General features: G+C 41.6%; 2 protein-coding genes, 2 long non-coding RNA genes and 1 other non-coding gene across 5 annotated transcripts; 3 read left to right on the top strand and 2 right to left on the bottom strand.

The window, feature by feature from the left end:
- Nucleotides 1-430: 430 nt before the first annotated feature.
- Nucleotides 431-5,217, top strand: LOC4333528 (organic cation/carnitine transporter 7). Its single transcript, XM_015776577.3, has 7 exons — nucleotides 431-918; nucleotides 1,205-1,528; nucleotides 1,876-2,162; nucleotides 2,560-2,797; nucleotides 3,321-3,855; nucleotides 3,941-4,143; nucleotides 4,725-5,217. Exons 3-7 carry the CDS (start codon nucleotides 1,906-1,908, stop codon nucleotides 4,932-4,934), a joined length of 1,443 nt encoding a protein of 480 aa, XP_015632063.1. The 5' UTR covers nucleotides 431-918; nucleotides 1,205-1,528; nucleotides 1,876-1,905; the 3' UTR covers nucleotides 4,935-5,217.
- Nucleotides 5,218-5,871: 654 nt separating this feature from the next.
- On the bottom strand, nucleotides 5,872-12,050 carry LOC9269021 (protein tesmin/TSO1-like CXC 2). Its single transcript, XM_026023924.2, has 12 exons — nucleotides 11,700-12,050; nucleotides 10,604-10,773; nucleotides 9,748-10,516; nucleotides 9,082-9,303; nucleotides 8,879-8,991; nucleotides 8,738-8,809; nucleotides 8,204-8,384; nucleotides 8,039-8,134; nucleotides 7,661-7,727; nucleotides 6,788-6,953; nucleotides 6,321-6,692; nucleotides 5,872-6,197 (listed from the first exon to the last, which is right to left on the bottom strand). Exons 1-11 carry the CDS (start codon nucleotides 12,048-12,050, stop codon nucleotides 6,350-6,352), a joined length of 2,550 nt encoding a protein of 849 aa, XP_025879709.1. The 3' UTR covers nucleotides 5,872-6,197; nucleotides 6,321-6,349.
- Nucleotides 11,613-11,764, bottom strand: LOC112938381 (small nucleolar RNA Z178). The gene has a single exon (XR_003241580.1). It is a non-coding gene; the product is annotated as a small nucleolar RNA Z178 (small nucleolar RNA).
- Nucleotides 12,051-17,999: 5,949 nt separating the features above from the next.
- On the top strand, nucleotides 18,000-20,914 carry LOC9271570 (uncharacterized). The gene is made up of 2 exons (XR_001544024.3): nucleotides 18,000-18,452; nucleotides 20,698-20,914. It is a non-coding gene; the product is annotated as an uncharacterized lncRNA (long non-coding RNA).
- A 2,520-nt stretch (nucleotides 20,915-23,434) lies between these two features.
- Nucleotides 23,435-25,011, top strand: LOC107280203 (uncharacterized). Its single transcript, XR_003241466.2, has 2 exons — nucleotides 23,435-23,526; nucleotides 24,104-25,011. It is a non-coding gene; the product is annotated as an uncharacterized lncRNA (long non-coding RNA).
- The last annotated feature ends 584 nt before the right edge of the window (nucleotides 25,012-25,595 follow it).

Consider the following 25,595-nt stretch of genomic DNA (forward strand, 5'->3'; position numbering starts at 1 on the left):
CGAGCAGCTATTCCTAACATGGCATGGTGGGAGGAAAGGAGAGGAGGGGAAAGAGAGAAGGTGATGATGTGGCATTCTGGTATGTGGGTCCCATAGGGATGCAAGTGGGTAGTCCCGCTACCGGCATAAAGATCTGCTTGCTAGTTGATTTATCACATGGTAGTATAAAATTTAGAAGAAAAAATAAACTAGAAGTGAGATAAGCGGGCTAAAAAAACCCGCTTGTCCGTCCCGCCAACAAGTTCAAAACCACCAAAGAATCTAAAATGAACGGTTTTGTAAGTTGAATGATGTCATATATTTAATTTTACGGTAAGTGTACGATAACAAGTTGAGTGACCTTTGGTGTACTCTTTTTTTTTCTCTGTAAACACGGACGTCCAACTCTGGTCCAACGCTGTGAAAAGCCTGACCTCACCTTGTTGGACTTGGACATGCATGCAGATGTTGTGGGTAATCAGTGGGTGTATTTGGTCCGCCTTGTGCTGTCGTCGTCGACCTACCCTACCCCGTGGAGTGGAGGCGTGTGGATGATTCGTCCTCGTCGCCGTCGTCGTGGCGACGTGGGCAACCGACGCCGCCTCCCGGCTCCCACGGTCCCACCCGCGGCATGCGGTGGCGTGTCGTGGCCGCACATCCATATCCATGTCATCCTCATCCTCTGCCCCTTGTTCATCCCCCATCATCCGCCCATGTCCCTGATTGATTGAAATTCATTGGAAAGGGACATCCTCCTCCATATCCACCACAACCTGAACCTGGTAAGCAACCAACCATTTTCCTCTATTACTTTACTTCAAATGCGCGCCAATCCCTTTCTTGTTTGTTTAAACCTCTCCACCGCCGCCTCCTCCTTTCTTCCCCTGCCCGGACATCGCCGGGTCGTCTACGCCGCCGGCCGCTTCCTCACCTTCCACGGTTCGCTCCTCGCTCCCCCACAACCCCTTCTCTCTCCTACACCCCCCCCCCCTCCTCTCCTCTGGATTCAGATTCATTTGCTCCTCTTTTTTTCTTTCTTTTCTTGTTTATTTCCCTCCACTGCGTAAAAAGGACACACCCTTTTTGCTTTCTTTTTTGATTTTATAAAGAAAATAAGGAAAGAAAAGCAAGGAGTTCCTCTATTTTTTGGTTTGCTTCAGCTTACCAATCCAATATTCATCGCCTGTTTGTTCAAGTGATTCACAGCCGCTCAAATTTATGTCAGGTGCACGTCGATTTTCATTGCGGTGGCAGTGGTCCAGATTGGGGAACCTCCCAGCCAAATTCATTTCTTGGTTTATTCTCATCTGAGGTCTTCAGTCAAGTCCCTAAGGGCTATTCTTAATAAGCTACAAGAAGAAGCAAGCAACAGATCATCATTCAACGGATATTTCAGTTATATGATGGTTGAGTTGTCAACGGCAAATTGGCTGCGATTCATGTTGAAATAAAATTCTGTGCTGTCCAATCTTCATATTTATCTTACCAGTCGTCAGTCATCAGAGCTTAGGAAAAAAAAAATCAAAGACAGGGCTTTCATTTTCCTACGGTAAGTAAAGTGCAATATTTATTTATTTATTTTATCTGTTTATTAAGGTATACATGGTGTTCAAGATTGTAATGAAAATTCATATGTTTACTTGTTTCTCATCTTCCAATCAAGACAGTGGAAGATCCTGCCTGACCTACCACTGTAGCATCATGAACTGCATTGCATTGGCATTTCTCTTCTGCACATTCATTACTCTGCTTCGTCCTGCAATTAGTGCTAATGGTTATCATTCTGGCATTTCTAAATACACCGTGTGGTGCATACTGTCTGCAGACTGCAGCTGAAAAGCCGATCGATCAATTAGTTACTTTACCAAAAGTTTGTACTAACAGTTTTTCTTACAGACTCGCCTTTACAAAGCAGACGCTGTCAACATGGAAACATACACTACGGATGAAGCGCTTGAATTCATGGGGTTTGGGAAATTCCAACTACTTGTGCTTGCATATGCAGGCATGGGTTGGGTCGTAGAGTCCATGGAAATTATGCTATTGTCATTTGTTGGGCCACTGGTGCGGGAGGAATGGAACATTTCTGCTGAAAATGAGAGTCTGCTCTCAAGTGTAGTGTTTGCTGGTATGCTAATAGGAGCTTCTGGTTGGGGTTTTGTGTCTGACAAATATGGAAGAAGGTGATGATTGACTCTATGCAAGCTTACATGTTTCAGTTTTCTGGTACAATTAGGAGCTTTAACCACTTCAAATCTGCTGTTTTGAATTTGATTTACATTTCCCTGATCTCTAGCTGTTCAACTCTTGAATATGTGTCCTTGTTTCGATCTCTCTGTTACATAACTGATAACTCCGATACAAACCTATATCATAGGTTAGTATTTGCATTAGTGTAAAGCCTCTGAATTCTGGAAGCCTAAGTTGTGTTTTTATAAGAATTTATCAATGAACTCAAACTTCAAAGGAAAGTTGAGGCTACAAAAGAGCCTCCACTGTACATCCATTCTAATTATGTACTTGTTTTATTTCCTCCTTTACGATCATGGATGATATAAAGCATTATGTATCTTATTTCAGGATTTGCTTACTATTTTCAACCCTGTTTGCCAGTGGAATGGGTTTTCTAAGTGCTTTCTCTCCTAATTATTCATGCTTGCTGGCTCTACGTTTTCTCGTTGGCATAGGAGTGGGTGGTGCACATGTGTTTACATCTTGGTTTTTGGAGTTTGTTCCTGCACAAAATCGTGGCACTTGGATGGTTATTTTTTCCTGTTTCTGGACTATTGGCACCATCTTGGAGGCTTCACTTGCATGGGTATGGCACCCTTTGTTGTCCTTTGTGGCTTATAGCTTTCACCTTTTCATGCTAAACTTGTTTGTCTACTGAAGGTGCATTCTGTATGTTAAGGAAAGGATAAGTAAAAACCACAAATAATGCATGTATTTGGTTTCAAGAACATAGTCTAGGCTGATTTCTGAAACCAGTGCCACATGAAAAATCAAAATGCTGCATCAAATGGAGAATGATGTCTGTTTGTTCAGGTTATGCGTGTGGACTATTTGTGTGAGCACGTTAATCATTTTCGTACTTTTGTTGCAGTATCTGTATGACTAATAACTATTTTGTACTCTCTGATATCATACTTCTACCTTCTTATTTCAACTCTGAATTATCTAATTCAACGCAAAAAAAAACCTGATTTCTTAACAAATGAAAACCAAAACAGAAGATGTTCGATTGAGCAACGGAGTGATAGGTTTTTGATTTTGTAGTTCTTATTTTATTTTTCATAAGCATATATTTTAAGAAATTATATTTAATAATATCCCTTTTGCAGGTTGTTATATCAGTATTGAGTTGGAGGTGGTTGCTAGCATTGACTGCACTTCCATGCTCTCTCTTGATTCCATTCTTTGGAACTACACCTGAGTCACCGCGCTATTTATGTGGGCAAAATAGAACATCTGATGCAATGCTTGTCCTGGAGAGAATTGCTATAACAAACCAAGCAGCTCTTCCTCCTGGAGTTCTCATATACCATCAGGAAGCAAAAGTTGACCACAGTGATCTTACTTCTGAGAAAGAAGATCTCCTCCCAGTCAGCGAGAAGGAATGCACATTTGACAATGCCATGAGCTTCAAATATGGTGGTGGCATTGCTGCATTGCTCAGGCTATTGTCACGCAAATTGCTAAGATCAACTCTTCTTCTTTGGTTTGCTTTCTTCGCAAATTCATTTGCTTATTATGGGCTAGTATTGTTGACCGCACAACTAAGCGATGCAAATAGAAGCTGCACATCTGGGCAAACAAATGTAGTGCCACAGAAAGATGTTAACCTTTACAAAGATACATTCATTACTAGTTTAGCAGGTATCGTACCTTAATTCTGTTTCTTCACATAACATGACTGGCTACAGTACATTCCACTAGCTCATCGCTCTACTACTCTTAACAGAGGTTCCTGGCCTGATTTTATCTGCTGTTCTTGTTGATTGGTTTGGCCGAAAAGCTTCGATGTGGTTCATGTTATTCACATGCTGTGCTTTCATCGGACCACTTGTGCTTCAGCAGAATGAGCTGTTGACAACTGTCCTTCTATTTGGTGCCCGCGCCGTTGCCATGGGTAGCTTCACAGTTTTATGTTTATATGCCCCAGAGGTTTGTATCAACTTGTTATGACATATAGTTAATGTGTCTTTATTGGTCGCTAGGTTACATAGTCTCTGCTTTATTAATCTGTAGAAAATATCACCCAGTAGGCAGCTAATCCATATAGCCAATGTATTTTGGCTTGTAATTTTGAATATTCAATCCTCAATATTTTCCTTCTATTATGTTGGCATGATCTCGGCCGGCAATGCTGGCAGGCAAAAAGAGAAATGAAAATGTTCTAGGTGTAGGTAGTCACTATTACAAAATTAAGACACATTGTTTTTGTAAAATCACTCGTGTGAACACTGAACACAAACGCCATTCCATTATAACTGACTTCAGTGGAGTTCTGCCAGGTCCCTGTTTCTGGTCCATCTCAGTGACCAAAATCGATACCAATCGTGCTATGCGATCTGTTTATATTCATTTTTTAGCTAAACTAATTTGTCAAAACTCTAGCTGATAACCCGGAGTATTATGAGTTATGAGAAAGATGCATCGTCTTTCAACATGTGTATTACACAATTTTTTTTCTCCTTCCAGCAGAGCTTATGTACCATGATCTAATTCCATTTCCTTACTTTTAGGTTTATCCAACATCTGCGCGCTCAACCGGTGTTGGCATCGCTACCGCTATTGGCAGAATCGGTGGGGTTGTTTGCCCTCTTGTCGCCGTTGGCATGTTGAGAAGCTGCCACCAGATGGAAGCCATCCTTGTTTTTGAGCTGGTTTTATTCCTTGCTGGAGTTGCTTGCTTTCTCTTCCCTATTGAGACTAAAGGGCGTGGAATGGATTGATGTTCATGCTGCACTTCTTTTTTAAAGGAAGTTGGGATTTAGATGGGCATGTAGATGATTACTATTCATCAGATTTATCATTGGGGGTGTACATATCATTATACATGTAGATTTTTATAGTGGATATTAAGTTGTAAAGTTCCTCAAATATGTGGACTTTGCAAACTTGGGCATTTTATTTTTGGTGTACCCACTCCAGGCTGATAAGCAGGCCGGACTGTAAAATGGATTATGTAAACATCATTTCTTGTATAAGCATCTAAGAATGCTTTATTGATGTTTATAAGCAGGAGCATTCCAATATTTTGGGGCCCTTGGGCGTCACATAAATAAGATCCTATGCAAAAAAGTTGAATTTATCACCAAAGCTTAAATAATTCAGAGACTAAAAATTAATTGAAATGATTATGTCTATGAGAAAAGAGACAATTACCTACACTGAGTGGAATCAACACTGTAAGATATTTATAGATATGCATTGGAGTTTAATTAGCTGATGGATGATGTGTGTTGTGATCTTCATCTTTTATTAGTCACCCACAAATCCTATTGTAAATTTTAGAATCAATTGCCGTAAACATAAATATGCAATCCCACTATAGAATAACTTGTTATATGCGGCGAATAGAAGGCATTCAGTAGCCAAGTAGTAGTAACAACTAACAAGCACTATTGACTATTGTACTATTGAGTGGTAAGCCCTTGATTTTTCTAAAACAGAAAGCTGAACTTGGTACTCTCTTTACTGAGACCAACATTCAACAGCAAATTAAACACGCTGAGATCCCAATTTGGACAAGAGAATAGATAACTATAGACTATATAATATATATATATATATATATATATATATATATATATATATATATATATATATATATATATATATATATATATATATATATATATATATATATATATATATATATGGTGAGGATTGCATAGAGATGTAGCTGTAGTAAATTGTGGCCAAGATTCTATACAATAACTACTTTCCATATATGGATTGAGACCCTTTGCACCCACATGTCAGTGAGCACATGTACAAGCTGTAGTGCAAAGAACCTCTATATTTCATATATTAACGCTCGACTCCTATAAGTTACTGAGCATCAGGCTTTGGATATGAAGCAGCTTAGTCATCTCTGCACTGTTAAAAGTAAGTCCCGGTAAGAGTTTGTGAAATCCTCAGCCAAGATACTGTCAGCAATAGATGCACACAGGGTCTATGTTGATCCAGGAGATCAACAAGAAACAGGGAACCTTCAAAACAAACGGAAATTCGATCACTAACATGTACGAAAATATGGCGGTACCTTCTTAAGTACCATAAAATCGCTCTAGCAGTTTTACATCAAATGAAAAAAAAAAGATTGGGAGATATACCTCAGGTGGCAGATTTGAACTCAGGTTAATTACTGGAGCTCACTGTTAGCATCACCAGTGAGAGAAGGAAAGGGGGGGATGATGCTCTTCAGACCCAATTCCTTCCTACACGTTGGAGACAAGGTGTTTCCGGTGCGTAGGGGAGACACCCTCTTCTTGTTAGGTGACGCAATCCTCAAGCTGGCGGTGCAAGAGGAATCCCCTTGCTGCAGCAGCATATCTGATGCTTCATTCCCAAGAAGCATTTGTGTGTAGCTCCCAAAAGGAGATAGCAAAACATCTGTTCTCGTGGGAGAATGTAGGTGGGAAGAAGTTCTTGTTGATGATGTAAGTGAGCTCTTGGGGCATTCAGATGGGAATAGGGCAAAAGCTCTGGAAAGAACACAGCAACAAAATATGTATGTTATGGTATTTTGGAAGGGAGTCAGTGAGAATCATGATAAAATGTCTACAATTTGTACACAAACCTGCGAGAATCCATTGAAGGTGTTGTGAATAGGTTCTCCGTGGATCGAACACCCCAGATTTCACATAATGCATGATATTTGTCCATCTCAGACTGTTCTTCCTTGGGATGATCCTTCATTTTTCGGTCTGCTCGCTCAATTTCCTTGGTTTCAAACCGTTCAATTCCTTCAAAGGCATTAAGGCATTAAAATTGGTAAAAACGGACAACTAAAAAGGCAATAAAGGCAGAGCAAAATGTAGCATATTTTCACATAAAACATGGTTACAGCAGCAAAATAATTGACGATCCATTTTAAAATTTACGTCTAGGATAAAATTTTACTTTGATTTACTTTATTTGAAACTGATATTTATCATAATTCAATCAATGTGAGATGCTGCAACTATGAAAAATACTCTAGCAACCTAATATGATTGATCTGGAAATTCAGGGGCGTAAGACCTCAGGCATGCCTTAGTAGAGAATGAGGATAAGACAATGCCACCTGCCAAGTTATGGCAATCTCAATGTTCCACGGTCTTTGGGTGAAGAACTTCCCAACAGAAAGTTAACCATACGGCCCATGATATTGCTCATTTTGATCATAGTACTTTAATCTAGTTGGATGGGGATTTCACATGAACAGACATTCTTGAGATGGTATAACCTTTTGCAATTTGACCATACAAAGATCCTAGGAAAGCGATGTCATTTTTACAGTATGGAACTAGCAGCTAATAAATTTACTCCTTTTGACCTAAACCCATGCGGTGGAATAAAACATTGCAAGCAAAGAGCTTATAGAAAAATGCAGTGTACATTAAATTGAGTGACTTATGAATTGCTCAATTGCACCTTCCTAAGAAAATTATCAAGGAAAAGTCAAACTCACCTTTTCTTACTCCAAAAGAATTCTTACAATTCTCACATCGGCAACTCATGGAGCACCCCACACCACTCTAGATATAAAATATGTATCAGATGATAGTCAGTATGTTAAACCGATGAAAGGCAATAAAGTTATCAATGGCCCTGTTTAGGGGAGCTTAAAATTCTGAGAAGCAGCTGGTAAGAATCTGAAGAAGCTGGGAAATCCAGTTTCTAGCTTCTAGTTCATTTTATGGTTTCTACAACTATGGGTTCTTAGGATATGAGTGAAAATCTAGACTATTTGGAGGAGCTTATGGCAGCTGTTACTTCTAGAAGAATCTCCCGCTACAAGAAGCTCTCCCAAACAGGCCCAATATAAGACTGGTACAAGGATTGGAACCTGAAAGCATTCACAGTATTTCTTCACACAATATGATCTCTTGCAATTGCAACCTCTTTTATGACGAGATGAAGCAGGAGTTGCATTAGAGTCTTCCTATGCCATGAAAAAGAACGTTATGAGCAATAATGACAGAAAAGAAAAGCAAAAGGAATGTGCTCTTACCCCAAACTCCAGACCAGGCCCACAAGTGCGAATTACTTTTGGAGCAAAAGCTAGTGGATTACGAGATTCAATCCGATTGCGAGTAGATAAAACTGTTTCCTCATGACTATGATCATTAAAACACCCTCGGCAGGAGCAAGATTCTGAACAGTACACTTTGGAAGCAAAACATTCGCAGTAACTGCAAAGGTATTAGCAAGGATGCAAGGTTATTACTTTAAATATAACCATCTAGCAACCATTACTTGCAAACATCCAGAATGAGGTACTGTAAATGATAATATTCAAAACCAAGTCAATGTTATAACGGCTTTAATAATTAAGTTAGAAGCTACATACAATTCAAGCATAATATGCATGTATTTTGGTCCTAAAACCAGACTTCAGCTGGGATCATCATTTGTGGTTAAACATACCTTGGAATAACCCAAGAATTACAGTATTGTAATTTGATACAGTTCCCTATGACCTTTCTATGGGGATATTATAAGAGAATGCACATAAAAAATAACAGTTAACTGCAAGGAACCTTACAGTTTCAAGCATTTTGACTTCTTACAGCTGCAACGTTTGCACGAGTCCACATTGTCATTTTGACATTTCTGCCTGCAAAATTCGACATGATTTTATGATTGGCAGAGTAATCATTTAATTAGACATATATACCTAGAATACCTTTTTCTCTTGGGATTTTCTTGACCAGAATTACCAGCACTCGTAGGCATCGTTGCCTGAGAAGAGTAGTCGCCTTGATTATGTGTGTTCATTTCACTGGTATTGGGAGCCAGCTGATTGACAGGAACAACAGTACTAATCTCAGTATTATGTTCAGATATTGAAAGAGTGGAATTAACAGTGCATGTCATGTTATATGGTACCATTTCTTCTGTCATTCGGACCAAATGCAAATCAACATTAGGTAGTGCACAGACAGGGGATCCCACAAGCTTCGAGTAGTTATCATCAGGTATACTTCTATGCCTAGTAGCACAGGTTGAAGCACCAAGATTTGAGACACTCTGCACACCCATAGTAGGATCCCTTACCTTGTCATTGAAGAGACTGCGCCTATGCAAACCACGTAGATGCTGTGATACAGCCTGCCAGATCAAAACAAGTTGTATTTTAGTACTAAATAATACTTGATTTGGATTAATGCAAGATAAAATAATATGAGACAAGACTGGAAAATTTGTGATAAAAAATAAAATAGTTCTGACAATATTTCTTTTTTAAAAAAGTTGACTATAAAACATAGAAAGGGGCACCAGACAGGTCAAATTAAAATTTCCTTAATCACAAAAAAAAATTGTCTTGCTGATTCCATTGCATTACATAAGTAAACAATTAAAATTTTGATACCATAATTTCTAGCCAGTCAACAAGACAGTCAGACTGAAAATTTAAATTTGATATTGACAAATACTATATCACATTGAGAAATGAAACAAACAAAGAATCATTTATTTCTATGAAGAAGTATACAACTATAATGCAATGGTAGGTAGCTCAGAAAAGTATATAGATGATATTAAGATGCCTACGCTGGGGTTCATTGCCATGTAATCGCTGGGCACTTCAAGTGAGTCAGAGAAGTGATGATCTGGAATCAATTGACTTTCTCTAGGGCAAGGTAGAATTCCAGAGACATGATTTGTTGCGACCTCTTTCCCTCGAGAGGTACAATAAGCATGAATGTTATCTACAGCACTCTGAGAATAACAGTCAGCTGATCCCTGAAACAGCTTTCTTCTTGAATTCTCCAAATTTGCTTCAACAATTGGCAAGAAAGATTTACCAGGCATGGCATCACCATTTTTTGGTGTCTCCAGTAATAGTTCTGCTGTCTCAAATCTCAGATCTGACTCTGGCACAACACTACTATCATATTGAGTACCCAAGTAATCCCAATCACATGCTGTTATTTCATCGTTATGTGTTTTAGCCAGATCTCTTTTCTGAACATTCATTCCAGAAGTCAATTGCTTCATTTTGTCTAGGCATCTTTGATCAAAGCATGATAGTTTTGCATGTTTCTGGGCTGTTTCATGATCTGTTTTGCCAGCGATGCCGTGTCTCTTGTCACTTCCCAAGGTATCACTACTAAGCTGGATGCGCTGAGCCAAATTAGTTGGCAAAATTGATGCATTATCAGGAGAATCATGATAAGCTTGGCTGAGGGAACGATCTATACTGCAATTTTTTGAAGCAATTGTCATGGGTCCAGACTGTTTTATACAACTTGATCTTCCTATTTGAGTCATGTGACAATAAGGAGACAAGCCGTCTTGACAAGGTTTTGCAGAAGTATTCCTAGTAAATATATAGTAAGCATACATTAAGCCAAAATGAGTAAACTTACAGAAAGTCAGAAATCAGTTAATATAAGACTAAGGTTACCAAATTGAAGTCTTGGATCCCTTTTGTGAATTAACTTCTGGCGGGGTGAAGATTGAAGGAATATGAACCAAATCTGATGACTTGATCATCTGTAAATTTGGTACAGCATCTAGAGGTTGAGATGATGATATAGGGGAGAGAGATTTGACGAAATTAAGAAAAGGAGAGTCCTGCAGGTGTAAAATCTAATTAGAAACATATATAACTACCACATAACATGTAGTATCTTTTAATCAGAGTATGCAACAATTGTTTGCTCACTTAACAAATAAATTGCAAGAAGCATCACATTACAGATCAAATGTTAGAAAAATGATGTTGTCCTAACAGCAATAGATGTGAACACATTTCCAAGAGAAACCATTTATGCAATCTGAGGGGACATCAAACGGCTTTAAGCTTTTCCAATTTTAATTGTGAAGAATGAACAGCATAAAGGGGATAACATTTTGTGGGAAAGCAATGAAATTTGAAGATCAAGTGAATGCAATCCATTACTGATCGGCATCAAAACACAAATATTCCATTATGCTCCAGCGAGAGAATCTCCCACGAAAGTAGACAGAGGCAAGAGGATCCGTTAATCCTGAATTTCTGACAGAGGGAATGATTTTTAGATCAGTCAGTTATTACTAACCAAAAATGCCTCTCTTCAGACACCAACAATCATTAAAAGAGACACATTTTCCCAATCAATAAAAAAGTTGTGGCCAACAAAACACATAGAAGCGCACTTGGCATCCAGAAAAGAGATAGAGAAACGGAAATTCGATCCACAAATATCTGGCAGCACATCATCAATCTTGCATATGAAAACATGCATAACTACATAAAAAATAACGAACAAAAGAATTCACAGAAATGAATGATCTATTCCAAAATTCCCAAAGGTGGTAAATTTGAGAACCTCTGCAAGCACCCAATCCACGTCCATGAACGCACATGATTCAAACTCATAGATCAAAACCAGAGATTGAATCGACAAGGGCAGATCTTTAGAACAACAGGAGAAGCAAATCAGGCGCAAGAGTGAGTGAGCGAGCGAGTGACAGAGAGAGGTAGGTGACGACGGGGAGAGACGAGCTGGAGGGTCGACCTTGGAGGCACCGTCGGCGCCGGCGGGGGGCGGCGTGTCAGACGGTTCCATCATCAGTCTCCTCCTCCTCCGGCGGCGGTGGCGCGAGCGATCATTGGCGCCGGGGTCCGCATCGGGGAAGCATTTCCAGTCCAGGCAGTCGTGCGGCGGCGGCGGCGGAGAGGAGGGCGTGAATGGTGGGGGAGGCGTTGGCTTGGCGCTCTCAACGGCGGAGACGGCGAGGGTTTTTAAAACGGGAGGGCAGCGCGTTGGGCGGGAGATAGCGAGGAACGGATTATTTTTTCTGTTGAGAGGACATGGGCCGGCCGGACCTGCTGGGTAGTGGGCTGGCCCGCAAGGACTGGGGCCCATATTAGGACTACTACTCCGTTACTTTGTGTTTAGTTTCTTTCAAACTTCCAAAAATTCCGCCACATCAAATGTTTGGACACATGCATGAAGTATTAAATATAGACGAAAAAAACCAATTGCACAGTTTGCATGTAAATTGCGAGACGAATCTTTTGAACCTAAATACGCCATGATTTGACAATGTCGTGCTACAGTAAACATTTGCTAATGACGAATTAATTAGACTTAATTGATTCGTCTCGCAGTTTACATAATTTGTTTTGTTATTAGTCTATATTTAATACTTCAAATGTGTGTCATGTATGCTTCAAAAATTTTGCACCTAAACAACTAAACACGACCTTTACTAGTACATGGGAAAACGTACTATAATGGTTGAATCCAATTCACATCCCTCGATCACAAAACCTTTATACTTGTATGTCTTTCCCTCAACTTTCTTTGGTGATTTCTGTCATGTGGCATCCACGGGTAGCTTCATTGTCAAAGAAATTAGAAAAAAAAATTGAAGCAGGTGTTAGCCCCCACTCTTCTACTCCTTTATCTATTTCTTTTCCCTTTATTTTCCAAACAACAACAAGCTCTGCACCACGCTCACTGAGATCTCCTATGTGCTCGTTCGCTAGTTGCCATCCCTAACGTCTCCCCACCCACCCCCTTCCTTTGTGGTGCACCTCTTCTTTTAATGCCCGCACCACCGTCAACTCTCTCCTCTCCCTTGCAATAGAATTGTCCAGCCGACATTTCTTTCATGCAGCCGACAACGATAGTGACTTCACACGTGGTTGCCACGACTGTCATCAAGGCAACAGTAGATGGAGCCAACTAGCTAGCATAACACTTCTTGTTGTAGGTGTTCTTGTTCTTCTCGATTTTGTCTTGCACATGAGAATCAAGTTGAACTGAAGCCAAAAATCACAGTGAGTGGAGCTCGAGGTGGCCACCGGCCACCATTACCTTCAAATTGACCTCCGCCTCTAGCACCTTCCTTATTTGTCTCCGACCCCATTACCTTCAAATCGACCTCCGCCTCTAGCGCCTTCCTTATTTGTCTCCGACCCCAGCCATTGCCTTAAAATTGAGCTTAGACTCTAGCACCCTTCCCGATCTACCATGAAGAGGCGAGCCCAGATAGTTCCATCTTTCGCCGCCAGCACCCTCCTTGACCATACCACTTCCTCCCTTGTGATGTTAGCATCGTACTCGCCCCGACAAATCTTGATGGACATCCTCCCTATCTCTACCGCTCATTAGAGGTCACCTCCTCTCCTAGGGTTAACTTTGGCCTAAAGCCCAGGCCGGTTAGAGATCCATCACTGCCCTCACCCTTTCCCTCCCATATTGGCCTTGGTAGTCCAATTATGAGGCGTCCATTAGAAAAAGATGGAGGCATCGCTGCGGACGCATCGTTTTCGCATCACAGCTAAGCTCCACCGCCTCCGCTCCACATTCTTTCTTGGTGATGCATCGACGTCTGATTCAGTGACGGACTGACCGTGAGTTTGCGATAGGCTGGTACGCTACTTCGCATCACGTCTCTAGTGTCTGGTCTCCCTCCTCCGACAAGACACTATCAGCGGCTAGGGTTAAGGGCCGGTGAGATCTTCTAATTTTCAATTTGTCGTCTCATATTCTCATTTGCATCTACTTAGTCCCGAAATTAAAAATTAGGTTAGGATTTTGTTTTGGCATTTAATATACTTAGTAATTTTTAATGTACTTAGTAATTTTAGGTGTTGGAATGTTTCCTTAAAATCATCTTTTCTATGCTTAGAAAAGGAACAGAATAAAACTGATAATCATATACGGTGCATTTCTGGTGATAATCCTGAGGATGTATATGTCAATGTGATGGCTGCTACGTGTAGCATTGAGAATAGTATCTTGAATAACATTGATATCTAAACTATCCTTAATGAATTTGCTTAAAAAAATGTTTGAAGAAGTTCTTTTATAAGCGGAATTGAATATTTACAGTCTTCTAACTAAGATATTCATACTATTTTGTTTATGCGGTTATCTTAGTTGTCTATTATACTATCAACATTGTTTATCGAAAATAATATACCATATTACTATTTGCAACTAGTTGATTTATTATTTATTATTTTAGTAACGTTTACTCTTCTCACCTTTATAATGCGTGTTTATAAAATATATATTACAACTAAAAAACTATTTAGCCTTAAAGGGCAGCTAAATGTGCATAAAGTTATGTTTGGGGTACATGAGTACTTGATAAAAAAATCTTATCGGAGTCCTCTTTTAACGGATCCAGTCTCACCGCCAAATTAAATTTCGTCTGGACATGAAAACATAATTATCTGTTCATCGGGATATGAAAACATAATTATCTTGCTGCCATGGTCTTGGATTGTCAATACCTTATGAAAAAATTTTATGTGTCGGATTTATGATATATTTATAAAAATGAAACCTATGGAACGACAGCTTTTTATATTTCTATAATTTTAATTTTAGGGTTCACACTTTTACATTCAATTCCCTATAATTTTTATATTTATATTTGAGTCCCTTGTAATTTTACATTGAGATTCTTAAGTTGGTTTGCTAAAAAAAATAAAAAAAGAATGCAGAATGCAGAAGGCAGAAAGGTGCTTAAAATAGAAAAGAAAAGGTGGCACCATAAAAACAAGAAAAGAGCAAAACAGAAAAAAAAAAGAAAGCAAAAAACGAAGGAATGAAAGAGAAATTTTATTTGCTATATTTTAGATTACTTTCATATATTGGAGTTGTGCTTGTGTTGTTTCTAGTGCTATCTTGTGAAACGTTTGTGTCTACGCTCGCGTCTCTAATACATTGTAGCGTAGGACCAGCTCGGTACTTAACTTTAAACGGTTATTCAACTTTGCATTCTCTGATTTCAGCATTTGCTATTCCTTTGCAACATACTTAAACCTACCCAAAGCTCTACAGATTTGATTGCAACCATAGAATAAGTGTTTGCTAAGGCATCGATAGCAAAATACCAACAACATTGGAATTCATCTGACTCTTTCTTCCTTACTCTCTCCCTATTCTAATGTACATAAAAGGTACAAAAGAGACTCTTCTAATTCAGCTCATGTTTTGGTGTGTACAAGTGAGGAAGAGATGGGTATTTATAGGCCAAGAGGTGCCTTGGGAATGTGAGATGCTAAGCATCCAAAGGAGCATCTTCACTCTTGAGCTGCCATCTGTCCTCTCTATAATGATTTCTGCCGGTACAAACGGTCACAACTGCCTTGGATAGTCGGTAACTACCGACCTGTGAAAATTAAGGCCGATCGGAGCAGTAGGGTTCGGCCGAACCCTTGCTGGCCCATTTGGCCCTGGTTTTTCTTCTGGCACTCTGGTGGAGAATCCCTGTAACGCCCCGATTTTAGTTTGGGATTAAAAATCATGAAACAATGTATTTCTAGAAATTAAATAAAAGTTAAAGCAATTTAATCAAGCGAAATCATTGACGGAATTAAAAATTTCCATTAAAAATCATGGCCAGAAATATTTTGTAATATTCTTTGTGCCCTAATATACTCTCCGGATTTTTCCGTGAATTTTCGGAGCTTAAGAAGTAATTTTAACAAAGTTCATTTAACCAATTAAATAAAAAGGAAACCAATTAAAATTCCTCTTCTCCCTTTGGGCCGCTTTCGGCCCAATCCCCTCCTTCCTCTTTTCCCCTCCGGCCAGGCTGCCTCCCTCCCCTCTCCTCTTTGGGCTGCTCGGCCCGCTTGCTCCCCTCTCCCTCTGAAGTTCACATAACCCCTCCAACGGCCTCCCCTCTCACCTTTGGCCGATAGGTGGGACCCGCGACCCCACCTATTAGGGCCATCCCTAACCTCTAGCCAGCCTCCATGGCCTCCCTACCTCCCCACGTCGCCACCTCCTCCGACTCCCTCGCGCCCTCTCCCGTGCGGGCCCGATGCTGCCCTACTTCCTCCACTCTCCTCCCCAACTTCCCACGCAAGAATCGGCTCCAGTTTGCCCCCGCCACGTGCCCACGTCACCACCCCACCTCGCCGGCCGTTGCCGCCCATCCAGGCCACGATTTCCCCTCCTAGAGCTATAAAAACACTCCCCGCACCTCCCTCTCTCTTTTTCCCCAATTCCCCCAAGCTGCCATGCCCTCTAGCCGCTCCCTCGCCACAAGCCTGAGCTCCGCCGCCCGCCGGCGTCCTCCAGTCGCGTAACACCACCGCTCCCGCTGCCGCCGCACTACGGCGCCACCACCACCAGCTTAACCGCCGCGCGGGCGAGCTCGGCCACCGCTCCATTTCCCCAATTCCCTGCCGAAACCCCGCCGCCACCACTAACCCGAGTCGCGGATCTCTCCTCGGCATCTAGTCGCTCCCCGCCGGCGAGACAGGCCTCGCCCAGTCGTGCTGCTACCTCCTACCGCGCTGCCACACCTCGCCGCACACCGGCCTTTGCTCGGTTTCCCCAAATTGCCACCGCAACTACCATACCACCACGAACTCGAGGTCATCACCGTGACTGTCGCCTCTGGCCACCTCTTGCCGCCGTTTCCGACCTCCTCGTGCTGCGCCGTCGGCTTCGCAAGGGTGCGAAGATCCTCGGTCACCACCTCCTCGCCGCCGGGAACCGCCGTAACCGTCTCCCATCGCTCCCCGGTGAGTCCCGTCGCAAACGCCGTGCTCGGCCAGCGTTCCCTACCGTGCCGCGACGCCTCTCCCTCCCATAATCCTTCCTTTTTGCTCCCCAGGTCCTGCCGGTCCTCGGCGGCAGCTCCGCCGCGGTTGGGAGTCGCCGGAGCACCGTCCTAGGTTTCCAGCGCCGAGCCTTTCCGGCCGTTGCCCCTCATCGGCGCCACTTGGTGAGCTCCCCTCCCCTTTCCTGCCGCCCTCTAAAGCTCTCCCGCACGTGCCGCCGCGCCAATGGTTGTTGCCGGCGACCATCGGGCCGAGCGCCGTGTAACATACTGAAAATTTGCTATATGCATCATGCCGATTCTTATGTTTTTAATATCTTCTTAAACCTAAGAAATTATAATTAGAGGGACCTCCTAAAACTAACATGCATAAAACCCCTCTTTGGTATTTAAAATCTTTCATGGTTTTATTCTAAAAATTGATCTTGTTAAATCGAGGTATTCTCTTTTATTTGATTTTGCATCTTAAACCTTCTTTCGACCAAAATTTCCTTTATTCAAATTTAGTTTGAAAATCCTTTTTACCTTTATGAATTATGGTCCAAGAAATCCTCCAACACTACCTTTGAACCTAAACCAAAGTAATTCCAATTTTCTTGGAATTAATTGTTAACCCATCCCTTTGATCTTAAACCTATCCTTGATTATCGATCCAAATTTCCTATTAGCCTCATATACTTCTCTAGAATCCATGCCATATATTTTGGGCTAAAATTCTATGTACTCTACTCCCTCCGTATTCCCTCCACATACTCAAAAATATTCAAATCTAGAGCCATATTATTTATGGTGTTGAATATTTTGAATTCCTATTTGAGTGCATTAAATAAACTCCATCTCTAAGATATTGCACTCAAATAAACCAGAAAATATCTCTTCTGGAAATTATATTTGGATATAATTTCCTTTCAAAACTTCTTATTCAAATATTCTCCGAATTCGAATCCCTCGTAAAACTTAGCCATCCAAATTTCCTTTGAATCAATTATTCAAACCTATATGAAAATTAGACTTTCTTTCTCTTTAAAGTGGGCCGAATTTTCCTTCTCTTCCTCTCACTCCCACTGCCCAATTCGGCCCACAATCCAGCCGCCTCCCTCCTCCCAGTGCGCGTGTTCCACACGCGCACGCCGCCGCAAACCTCGCCGCTAAGGAAGCAGACCGGCGCCGTCTTCTCCTCCTCCAAGTTACCGTCGCCGTGACCAAATCGACGACCGCCTCTACAAACGCCTCTCCGCGACCTATAAATAGTCGGCAAGGTCGCTCTATGTTCTCCCACATCCGAACTTGAAGCTCTCCTCTCTCTCTCCTGCCATGGCTGGCCATCACCCACCACCGGCCGATCTCCTCCTCCGTTGATCCTCTTTCTATTTCCTTGCGCCATAGCGTTTGCCTCGACGAGGAGAATCCATTTTTCCCCTTTCCCCTCTCCCTCCACCTTGAGATAAACCGCCACCACCACCTTCTCTTATCGCCGGAGTTGAGCTCCTGCCGTCGCCGTTCCGGCCTCCTCCCCTAACTCCTTCGCTGGGCGACCACTTCCCCGGGTGCGTGTCGCTCGGGAACACACTTGGCCGCCGCTGTTGAGGCCGTTCCACCATCGGAGCACCGGCGTCCCTTCTCTCTCTCTCTCTCTCTCTCTCTCTGCTGTTCACGGGAAGAAGAGAAGGAAGAAGAAGACGAGAGGAAGAAGAAGGAGAAAAGAAAAAAAAATAAAGAGCTACTGACAGGTGGGCCCCTACAGTACTATTTCGCAATTTCTAGATTTAATTCAAAAATCCAATCTTTAGAAGCCCATATCTCCTAAACCGTAAATCCGATTCCAGTGAAACTTGGACCTAAATTCATCTAAATTCAAACCCTACATTTTGATACCAAATTTGCTATTTTAATATTTTATTTGAATTTTCTTAATTTATTCAAATAACATTTGAATAAATATTTGATTTAATCTTATAATTGAATTTACAATTTAGACTTATATTTGCTTTCCGAATATTTACGTTTATTCCCAAAATACCCTTTAGCCACTAAAAAGCCGCCGGTTGGAACTTTACGCCTTCCATGGGGACGTTCGCGTTTACTATTCCCGACGTCGGACCGTTGGTTGTAAAGCCCGGCAAAACCAAACCTAAGGTCGAAGTGCTGCTTCTGGCACCCCACGCCTTTATGCGTACAGTGGTCGGAGCTTCACTATTCCCTCGACCTCCACAGCACGCCGCACGGTTAGCTCTCGGGCTCTGTGTGATCCTAGCCACTCTGCCGCCACTTACGGTTGTCAGAGTAACACTTCCGTCCCACTAAACCCACACAAACCTCCTATCCCTCTAGCCGTTATGCTGTCTGTTGACATCGGCTAGAGAAGATACCAATTCTAGTCGTTATACTGTCCAACTCTAGCAACGACTAGCAAACACCCAAATCCCAGCCGATATTCATCCTACCTCGATATTGGCTGCTTAATCAAATGAAACCCCAGCCAGCCTGCTATCCAAACTCCATACCAACCATTTACCCTTCTACTACCCATAGCCTATGCATGAAATACGAGCCGATATGCTATCCTATTTTAGCATCGACTCGAGAACAACTAAATCCTAGCCATTCTTCTACCAAAGCCCAACCTCGACCAATGCTAGCCACATATCCACTTAACCAGTTAGATTATTCGGTATATCCCCTATTCTCCAAGAAACCAAAAACCACACATAAAATATAAGTGACAATTGTTACTTAATCCCCTCTAGCCTCCAACCCTTTAGAACCTACACATATTAATCCAATAATCCCTATACCCTTTAAAGGAGATAGATATTATACCCTGAACCTTAGCTCTCTTAGCCGCTTATTGATCTTTTGTCATTTTATGGCTTTTATTGAATTTGGCTCTTCCTCTTCTTCAATAGAGTTTATTTTATTTTGGATGGCAACCTGTGGTATTTCAAGGATCGGATAATCAGGTTGCCTACCTTAGATTTATTCGCGTTGGAGCAAGGCAAGTTATTATTCCTCCCCTTTGAGCATAAATAACATATATTCTTATATATCTATTCTATGCATTAGTCATTCATAATTTTGAATGCATAACCTGAACATATAGCAAACCAGATATGCTAGCTTTGCTTAGTTAGTCTGCATAAAAATATAATGAACTTAGATTGGGATAGTACGTAGGAATTGGTTGATTTCCGGGTGGCTAGTATTGTCTCAGTCGATATAGTTATTACCAAGTACTTATGTCAAACGAACGAGTACGACCGCAATTCTAGAATGGGGACAGACCTTGCAAAGTAGGTTATCTAGCAAAGGTGGTACCTCTGTACAGTGGTTCTTATTTAAGTCCTCGCGCAGGAGGCAAACTTATGCCGCGAAGGGCATATGCCGCGAAGGGCATATGCCGCGAAGGGCATATGCCGCGAAGGGCAAATATAACATTTACCGAGGCACAGGTAAATGATTTGTTGAGCTCAAGTGTGTGTGTATTGTAAAAACCTGGTTGAGATGACGGGGGTCTCTCAACCAGTTCTCTCTCTAAAAACCTCGAGAACGCCAGAACTCCTCTCGCTGCTGATAACGTTATGTTCAGAGCGCATGAAGATGAGAGTTCATGGAACAGGTGCCACTGATGTTAGTAACCGAAAAGCTTTGCCATGACTAAGCTAATGAATATTGGCATGTCATGGATTGCGGGTAAAGCGTACATTTACTGTAGTAAAATAAACATGAATCTATTCGAATAGCCGTGCTCACGGAATTGAGTATCGGGATTTGTATGGTACTTTGGTTAGAAACCTAATTCAAGATTTTACTAAATGTTGCGGCATTTAAAACATCAGGCTTTCTATTTCTATATTCTCTGCCTTCTGCAAGTAATCGTAATCCTACTCAAATATTACCTTTTCATACATTCATTATTGAATATAATAGCTTGCTGAGTACATTGTACTCACCCTTACTTCAACCCCCTTTTTCCAGAGATAAATTGAAGTTCTTGCCGAAGCCAGGAGTTCAATCATATAAGTTTGTCTTATTTCAACCTAGTTCTCAAATATAGATTAATTAGATGGTTTAAGTCTATAGCAAAACCTTAGAGTTGAGTCACACTATAGCTTCTGCTGTAATAGTTAGCCACAATCTTGTAAATTCCCCTATTATTTTATGTAATAACATCTCCTTTGGAGCCTTGTTCAAATGTACGCAATGAAGATCCAGATTGTTGAAGCTGTATCAATCTACTGATCCAGGGCTTGATACAGTTAAACATGTCGGTTTCCGAATCATTAGTTTTGGGAGCCGACACGCTGCCGCCTCCCGGACGGCCGGCCGGCCGGCTGCCGCCACTCCCGTTCACCTGTGGCCGCCTGATCCCCGTCGGGGCGATCTGGGTCGTCCACGTGGCCCTCCCCGTGCAGCCCGACATCGGTGCCCCCGTGGCGCCACGTTGGCGCCACCTCATCCTCCCCGTCCGCCGTGGCCACCACGTGGCTGCCACGTGGTGCGCCCGCGGGGCAGTGCACGCGTGGACCGGTCCACCGTGCACCCGTCTCCCTTGAGGCACCGACAGGTGGGGCCCACTTGACGGTGCCACCTATCCCTCGTATGATGTCATAAATCATTATTAATTGCGCAATAAATCAATGGTAATTATAGAAATTCATTTAAATAGCTTAAAACTTTAAAATTCATAACTAATTCATACGAACTCCGAATTGGGCCATTTAACTTGTAAAATTCATCTAAAATCGAGCTCTACATGTTTGTTTACTTTCCATATATACTGTTTACTTGGTTTTTATTATAGTTTTCCTCGTTTTGTGTGCTAGCGCGTAGATTCCGCCGTTTTGGAAGATCGCGATCGCGAGGAAAAGTGTTCAGAAGATTCTTTTGAAGAAGCAAGGCAAGTCACACATTCCCCTTGAACATGTTGATCTCAATTTATAAATGTTTTATCGTTGGGGCAATTGCAAATAAATATGCATGTTTTGCTAATTACATGGGAATAGGGTGTACCTATCTGCTCGCTTGTGCCATATTTACTTGATATCTGTCCTTTGTCAACCTTGGGTAATAAATCAACTAGCTTGTGTTACTTATGTTGACCTAGCTACAACTACATGCTTAGCCATGCTTAATTACCACTAGCTCAATTGATGGGATAATTACAGTATTAGACCTCTTAGTATCCAGACGAGCTGCGTGATCGGAACATCCGGCCATGTTTCTTTGGTCATAATTATCCTACTAAAATGCAACATAATGGTGGGCTGTGGGTGCATGGTTTTGCTAGTCGCACCCATGGTAGGACCGGTTCGCGGGAAACCCTGGAAGACATACCACGCTTGCCACAAGCGGGAATGGGTAAACTACTTGATCTGTAGTATAGCTTTCCTCTAGCTGACATTTCCAAGCTAGGGTGGGTGTGATGGAGTATGGATGGGCCCTACGACAGCCTTTGCTGCTTCCGAATTCACCGTGGCATGAGGGGGGGCTGCCCGCTGCCTGCTGGGGGCGGAGGTGAAACCTGCGGTGTGATGTGATTGGTCAGATGGGGTTATATGAAGGATCTTGTCACAATCACTCGACATGGTGACATGTCATGCATGGCACGGTGACATGAGTGGATTGTGTCTTATGGGTACAGTTGTGCACCTCTAGCTAGAGTAAAACTATTCGAATAGCCGTGCCCGCGGTTATGGGCGATCGACCAGATTCACCGTGATTAGTCTCACCCTAATAAATCGACCCAATGCACTGTGTAGTTCAGGTGGGATGGTTGGGCCTGTTCAACGTGGCATAGCGTTGATCAGTGAAGATCGAATATTACCTTAATTAATCAATTGTTTTACTATTTTCCAACTGTAAATGCTTTACAACCACCTTTATGCAAATAGCCACAAACCTTCCTTGAGTCCCCTTGCGCGCCTGCATCAATGGTGTGGCTTGTTAAGTACGGTGGTTATACTTAGCCTTGATGTTATTCCTCATTTTCAAAAGTGTAGTACTTCTGAGCTGAAGACGAAGTTAGAGGACCAAGGCACATACCCAGTTGAGTTTTGCCTGTGGAGTAGAGCTGAAGCCCCGCTAGGATCGCCTTTTTCGCTTCTATCGTTCTCTTTCGATGTGAGTACTAAGTGCCTCTTTTGTAAGTATTTACACTTTATTTATGTTTGGAACTATATATTACTTGTCGTTTTGTGTACCTGACTGGTCCTGGATAGGGATTTAATACACAAAATAATCTAGAAATTTGGGGCTAAATTTCTGGGCGTGACAATCCCTCAGCCATATATATGGTGATGGGTGAATGGGCCCATTTGAATATGTTTCGTTAGGTTTGTGTGCCCAAAACTCCATAGGCTTGAATATGAGTTTGATTCTCCTCCTACTTTATGTATATTTCTTCTCAACTTTAGTAGTTTGTCACCAGCGTCCAAATATACACCAACTCTCGTGGAATTTGTTAGAAATAAATCCTACCACTATGTTGGATGTTTTACATTTTCATATTAATGAAGGTATTGACGGTGTAAATTTGGTATTTAATTCAGTAGTGGCATATAATGGACATGCTTGCCAGTCAAAGTTACAAATCTATTTCTCATTTGTTACAACTTGCTTGCAATACTAAAAGTCAAATAGAGGAGGACATGGAAAAACAACACGCTATGTTTTTGCCTCCTTTTACTAACCATTTGCTGGAAGTGCATAATCATGAAAAGGAGGAGAGAGACATGATTGAACCATCATTCCCTTTATTCACACTCAAATTCGATGCACCTCCATCATCTGAAGAAATCACCAAAGGTAAACTAGATGATGCTAAAACTAATCAAGGTGAATGTGTTGTTAATAAATTGAATTTGTCCACTTTTCATGCTATAGTAGGGCAACCATTAATGAAACCAATTGTTGAGATTACTTTGTCACAAGTTGATTTTTTTTTGTTGTTCCTTGTGATAAAGAAGAGTTGCGTGATACTGCTTCACTTATACTCATTCCACAATTAGTGAATGAACATGATATTCCTATTGTTAATCCTTTATGTGTTGATTTTAAGCATGTTGTTCACATGTCTAATGAAGTTAAGGAACGCAAAGTATTGTCTTCTTTAAATACTTTGGGCTATGTTCAGTTTGATGATATTTGTGAGCTAGTAAATAATTTGAAGAAGAAATTATTGGCTAAGTTTGAATTGCCATGTCCAACTAATACTATATTTTATATCTTTGGCAAACATAATAATAGAGGATTATATTTGGTGCACATAATTTATATATATTTAGATTTGGAACCTCTTATAATTACGTGAGAAAATAGCAAGCTAGAGAGTAGTATCATTGCTAATCATGTTATCTCGAGTTTGTGTTGTTTTGATTTGAAGCATCAGGTCGGTTTTAAGGAAGAGGAGAGACCGGATCACTCTTTGTGGTCACCATGCACCTAGATAGTTGCGCCATATGAGTACTCGGCTTCTGAAGAAGGGAGCAAATGAGTAGCAAGCGAAACAATCAAATGTGGCATCGATGTTCTTTGTTGTGCGTCTATATCGGGTACATTTGTTTCATTGGATATTAATACTATTTGCTAAATAACTGATGATATTACATGACGAAAGTTTGTTGCATTTATTTTCATGTAGGCACTTCTATGTGCAAGACCATGCACTACACGATAAGCACCATATGGAAAAACTGAGGACGGTTTTCTATGAAGAAGAGGAGGATGATGTGACCTGGCTACCATAGGTATAACAATTGTTCACTTCAGGGATCAAGAAGAATACATCAAGATCAAGCCGTCCAAGTGATGGAATCAAATTCGGCTACCTGCTACCGTGCTGACTTCAAACGACTGTCAAATATGTATACAAGCTCTGTTTTGGTTCTGTGAGTATTTGATGGATAGCTCTTATCGGAGTCCTCTTTCCAACGGATCTAGCCTCATCGCCAAATTCCATCTCAGTCATCCGCAATCAAAGAAACATGGTGCTAAAATACCTGTCGTGGGCCTTTGGATTTGTAACTTCATTTAGGACCCCGGCCCATGTGGGGTGAGCCCCATCCTGGTGGAGCACGACCCTAGGGACCCTTTGGTCGTCCCCTCATCTCCTTAAATAGCCATGTATCCCTTCAGAGTGTCTAGAGTTTGTTTAGATTAAAGTTTAGCCATTGCTACTTTACCTTGTACTTACACGTGTCGGCTAGACCACCTAATTACTCATCTTTGAAACCCCAACTTATCGTGCGTATTTAATTTCTATTTGCAATATCAAATTGCTTTTATCTTGTTCTTGCTTGTTTCTTTGATTTGCTAGCGACAATAAGGTTGATTTGCACCAACAAGATCTAACAACACACACAGAGAGGTGTATCGATCACTAGGGCGCAACACAACAACGTCTTGTACAGTTGTAGTCAGGTTGTAAATGTTTCTCCAAAATTGTTGTTATCATCAACTCATCGAAAGATCGGGCCAATCAAAACTATGAGCTTAATTAGTGGTGCTCATGGTTGATCAAGCCAGGGCCACACAAGGAGGCCCCGCCATCTCTAGCACATGCTCCTCGTGCAGCTCCTCACCGTATGCATCGAGGTTGCAAGTGTGACATCCTGGCCCAATTAGGATTTGGAATGTGTGGCCTGTGAGAGCAGTGTGCGCATGTTTAGTACCACCTTGCTAGTTTAGCAATGGTGAAACCAGCTCATAAGGCCTTTTCCATCTAACCATACCACTCCCGGGTTAACCCTTGTACACGGAGCGAGGATGAAAGTGTAAGTGGGGTGGTATGTTTAAGTATGCCCGCTCATCGGATGGGCTGATATAAACTACTCTGGATTGAGTTAGGGTGATAATTTGTCTGGATTGAAAAATTG

Source organism: Oryza sativa, chromosome 3, assembly GCF_034140825.1.
Source record: "Oryza sativa Japonica Group chromosome 3, ASM3414082v1".
Lineage (NCBI taxonomy): Eukaryota > Viridiplantae > Streptophyta > Magnoliopsida > Poales > Poaceae > Oryza > Oryza sativa.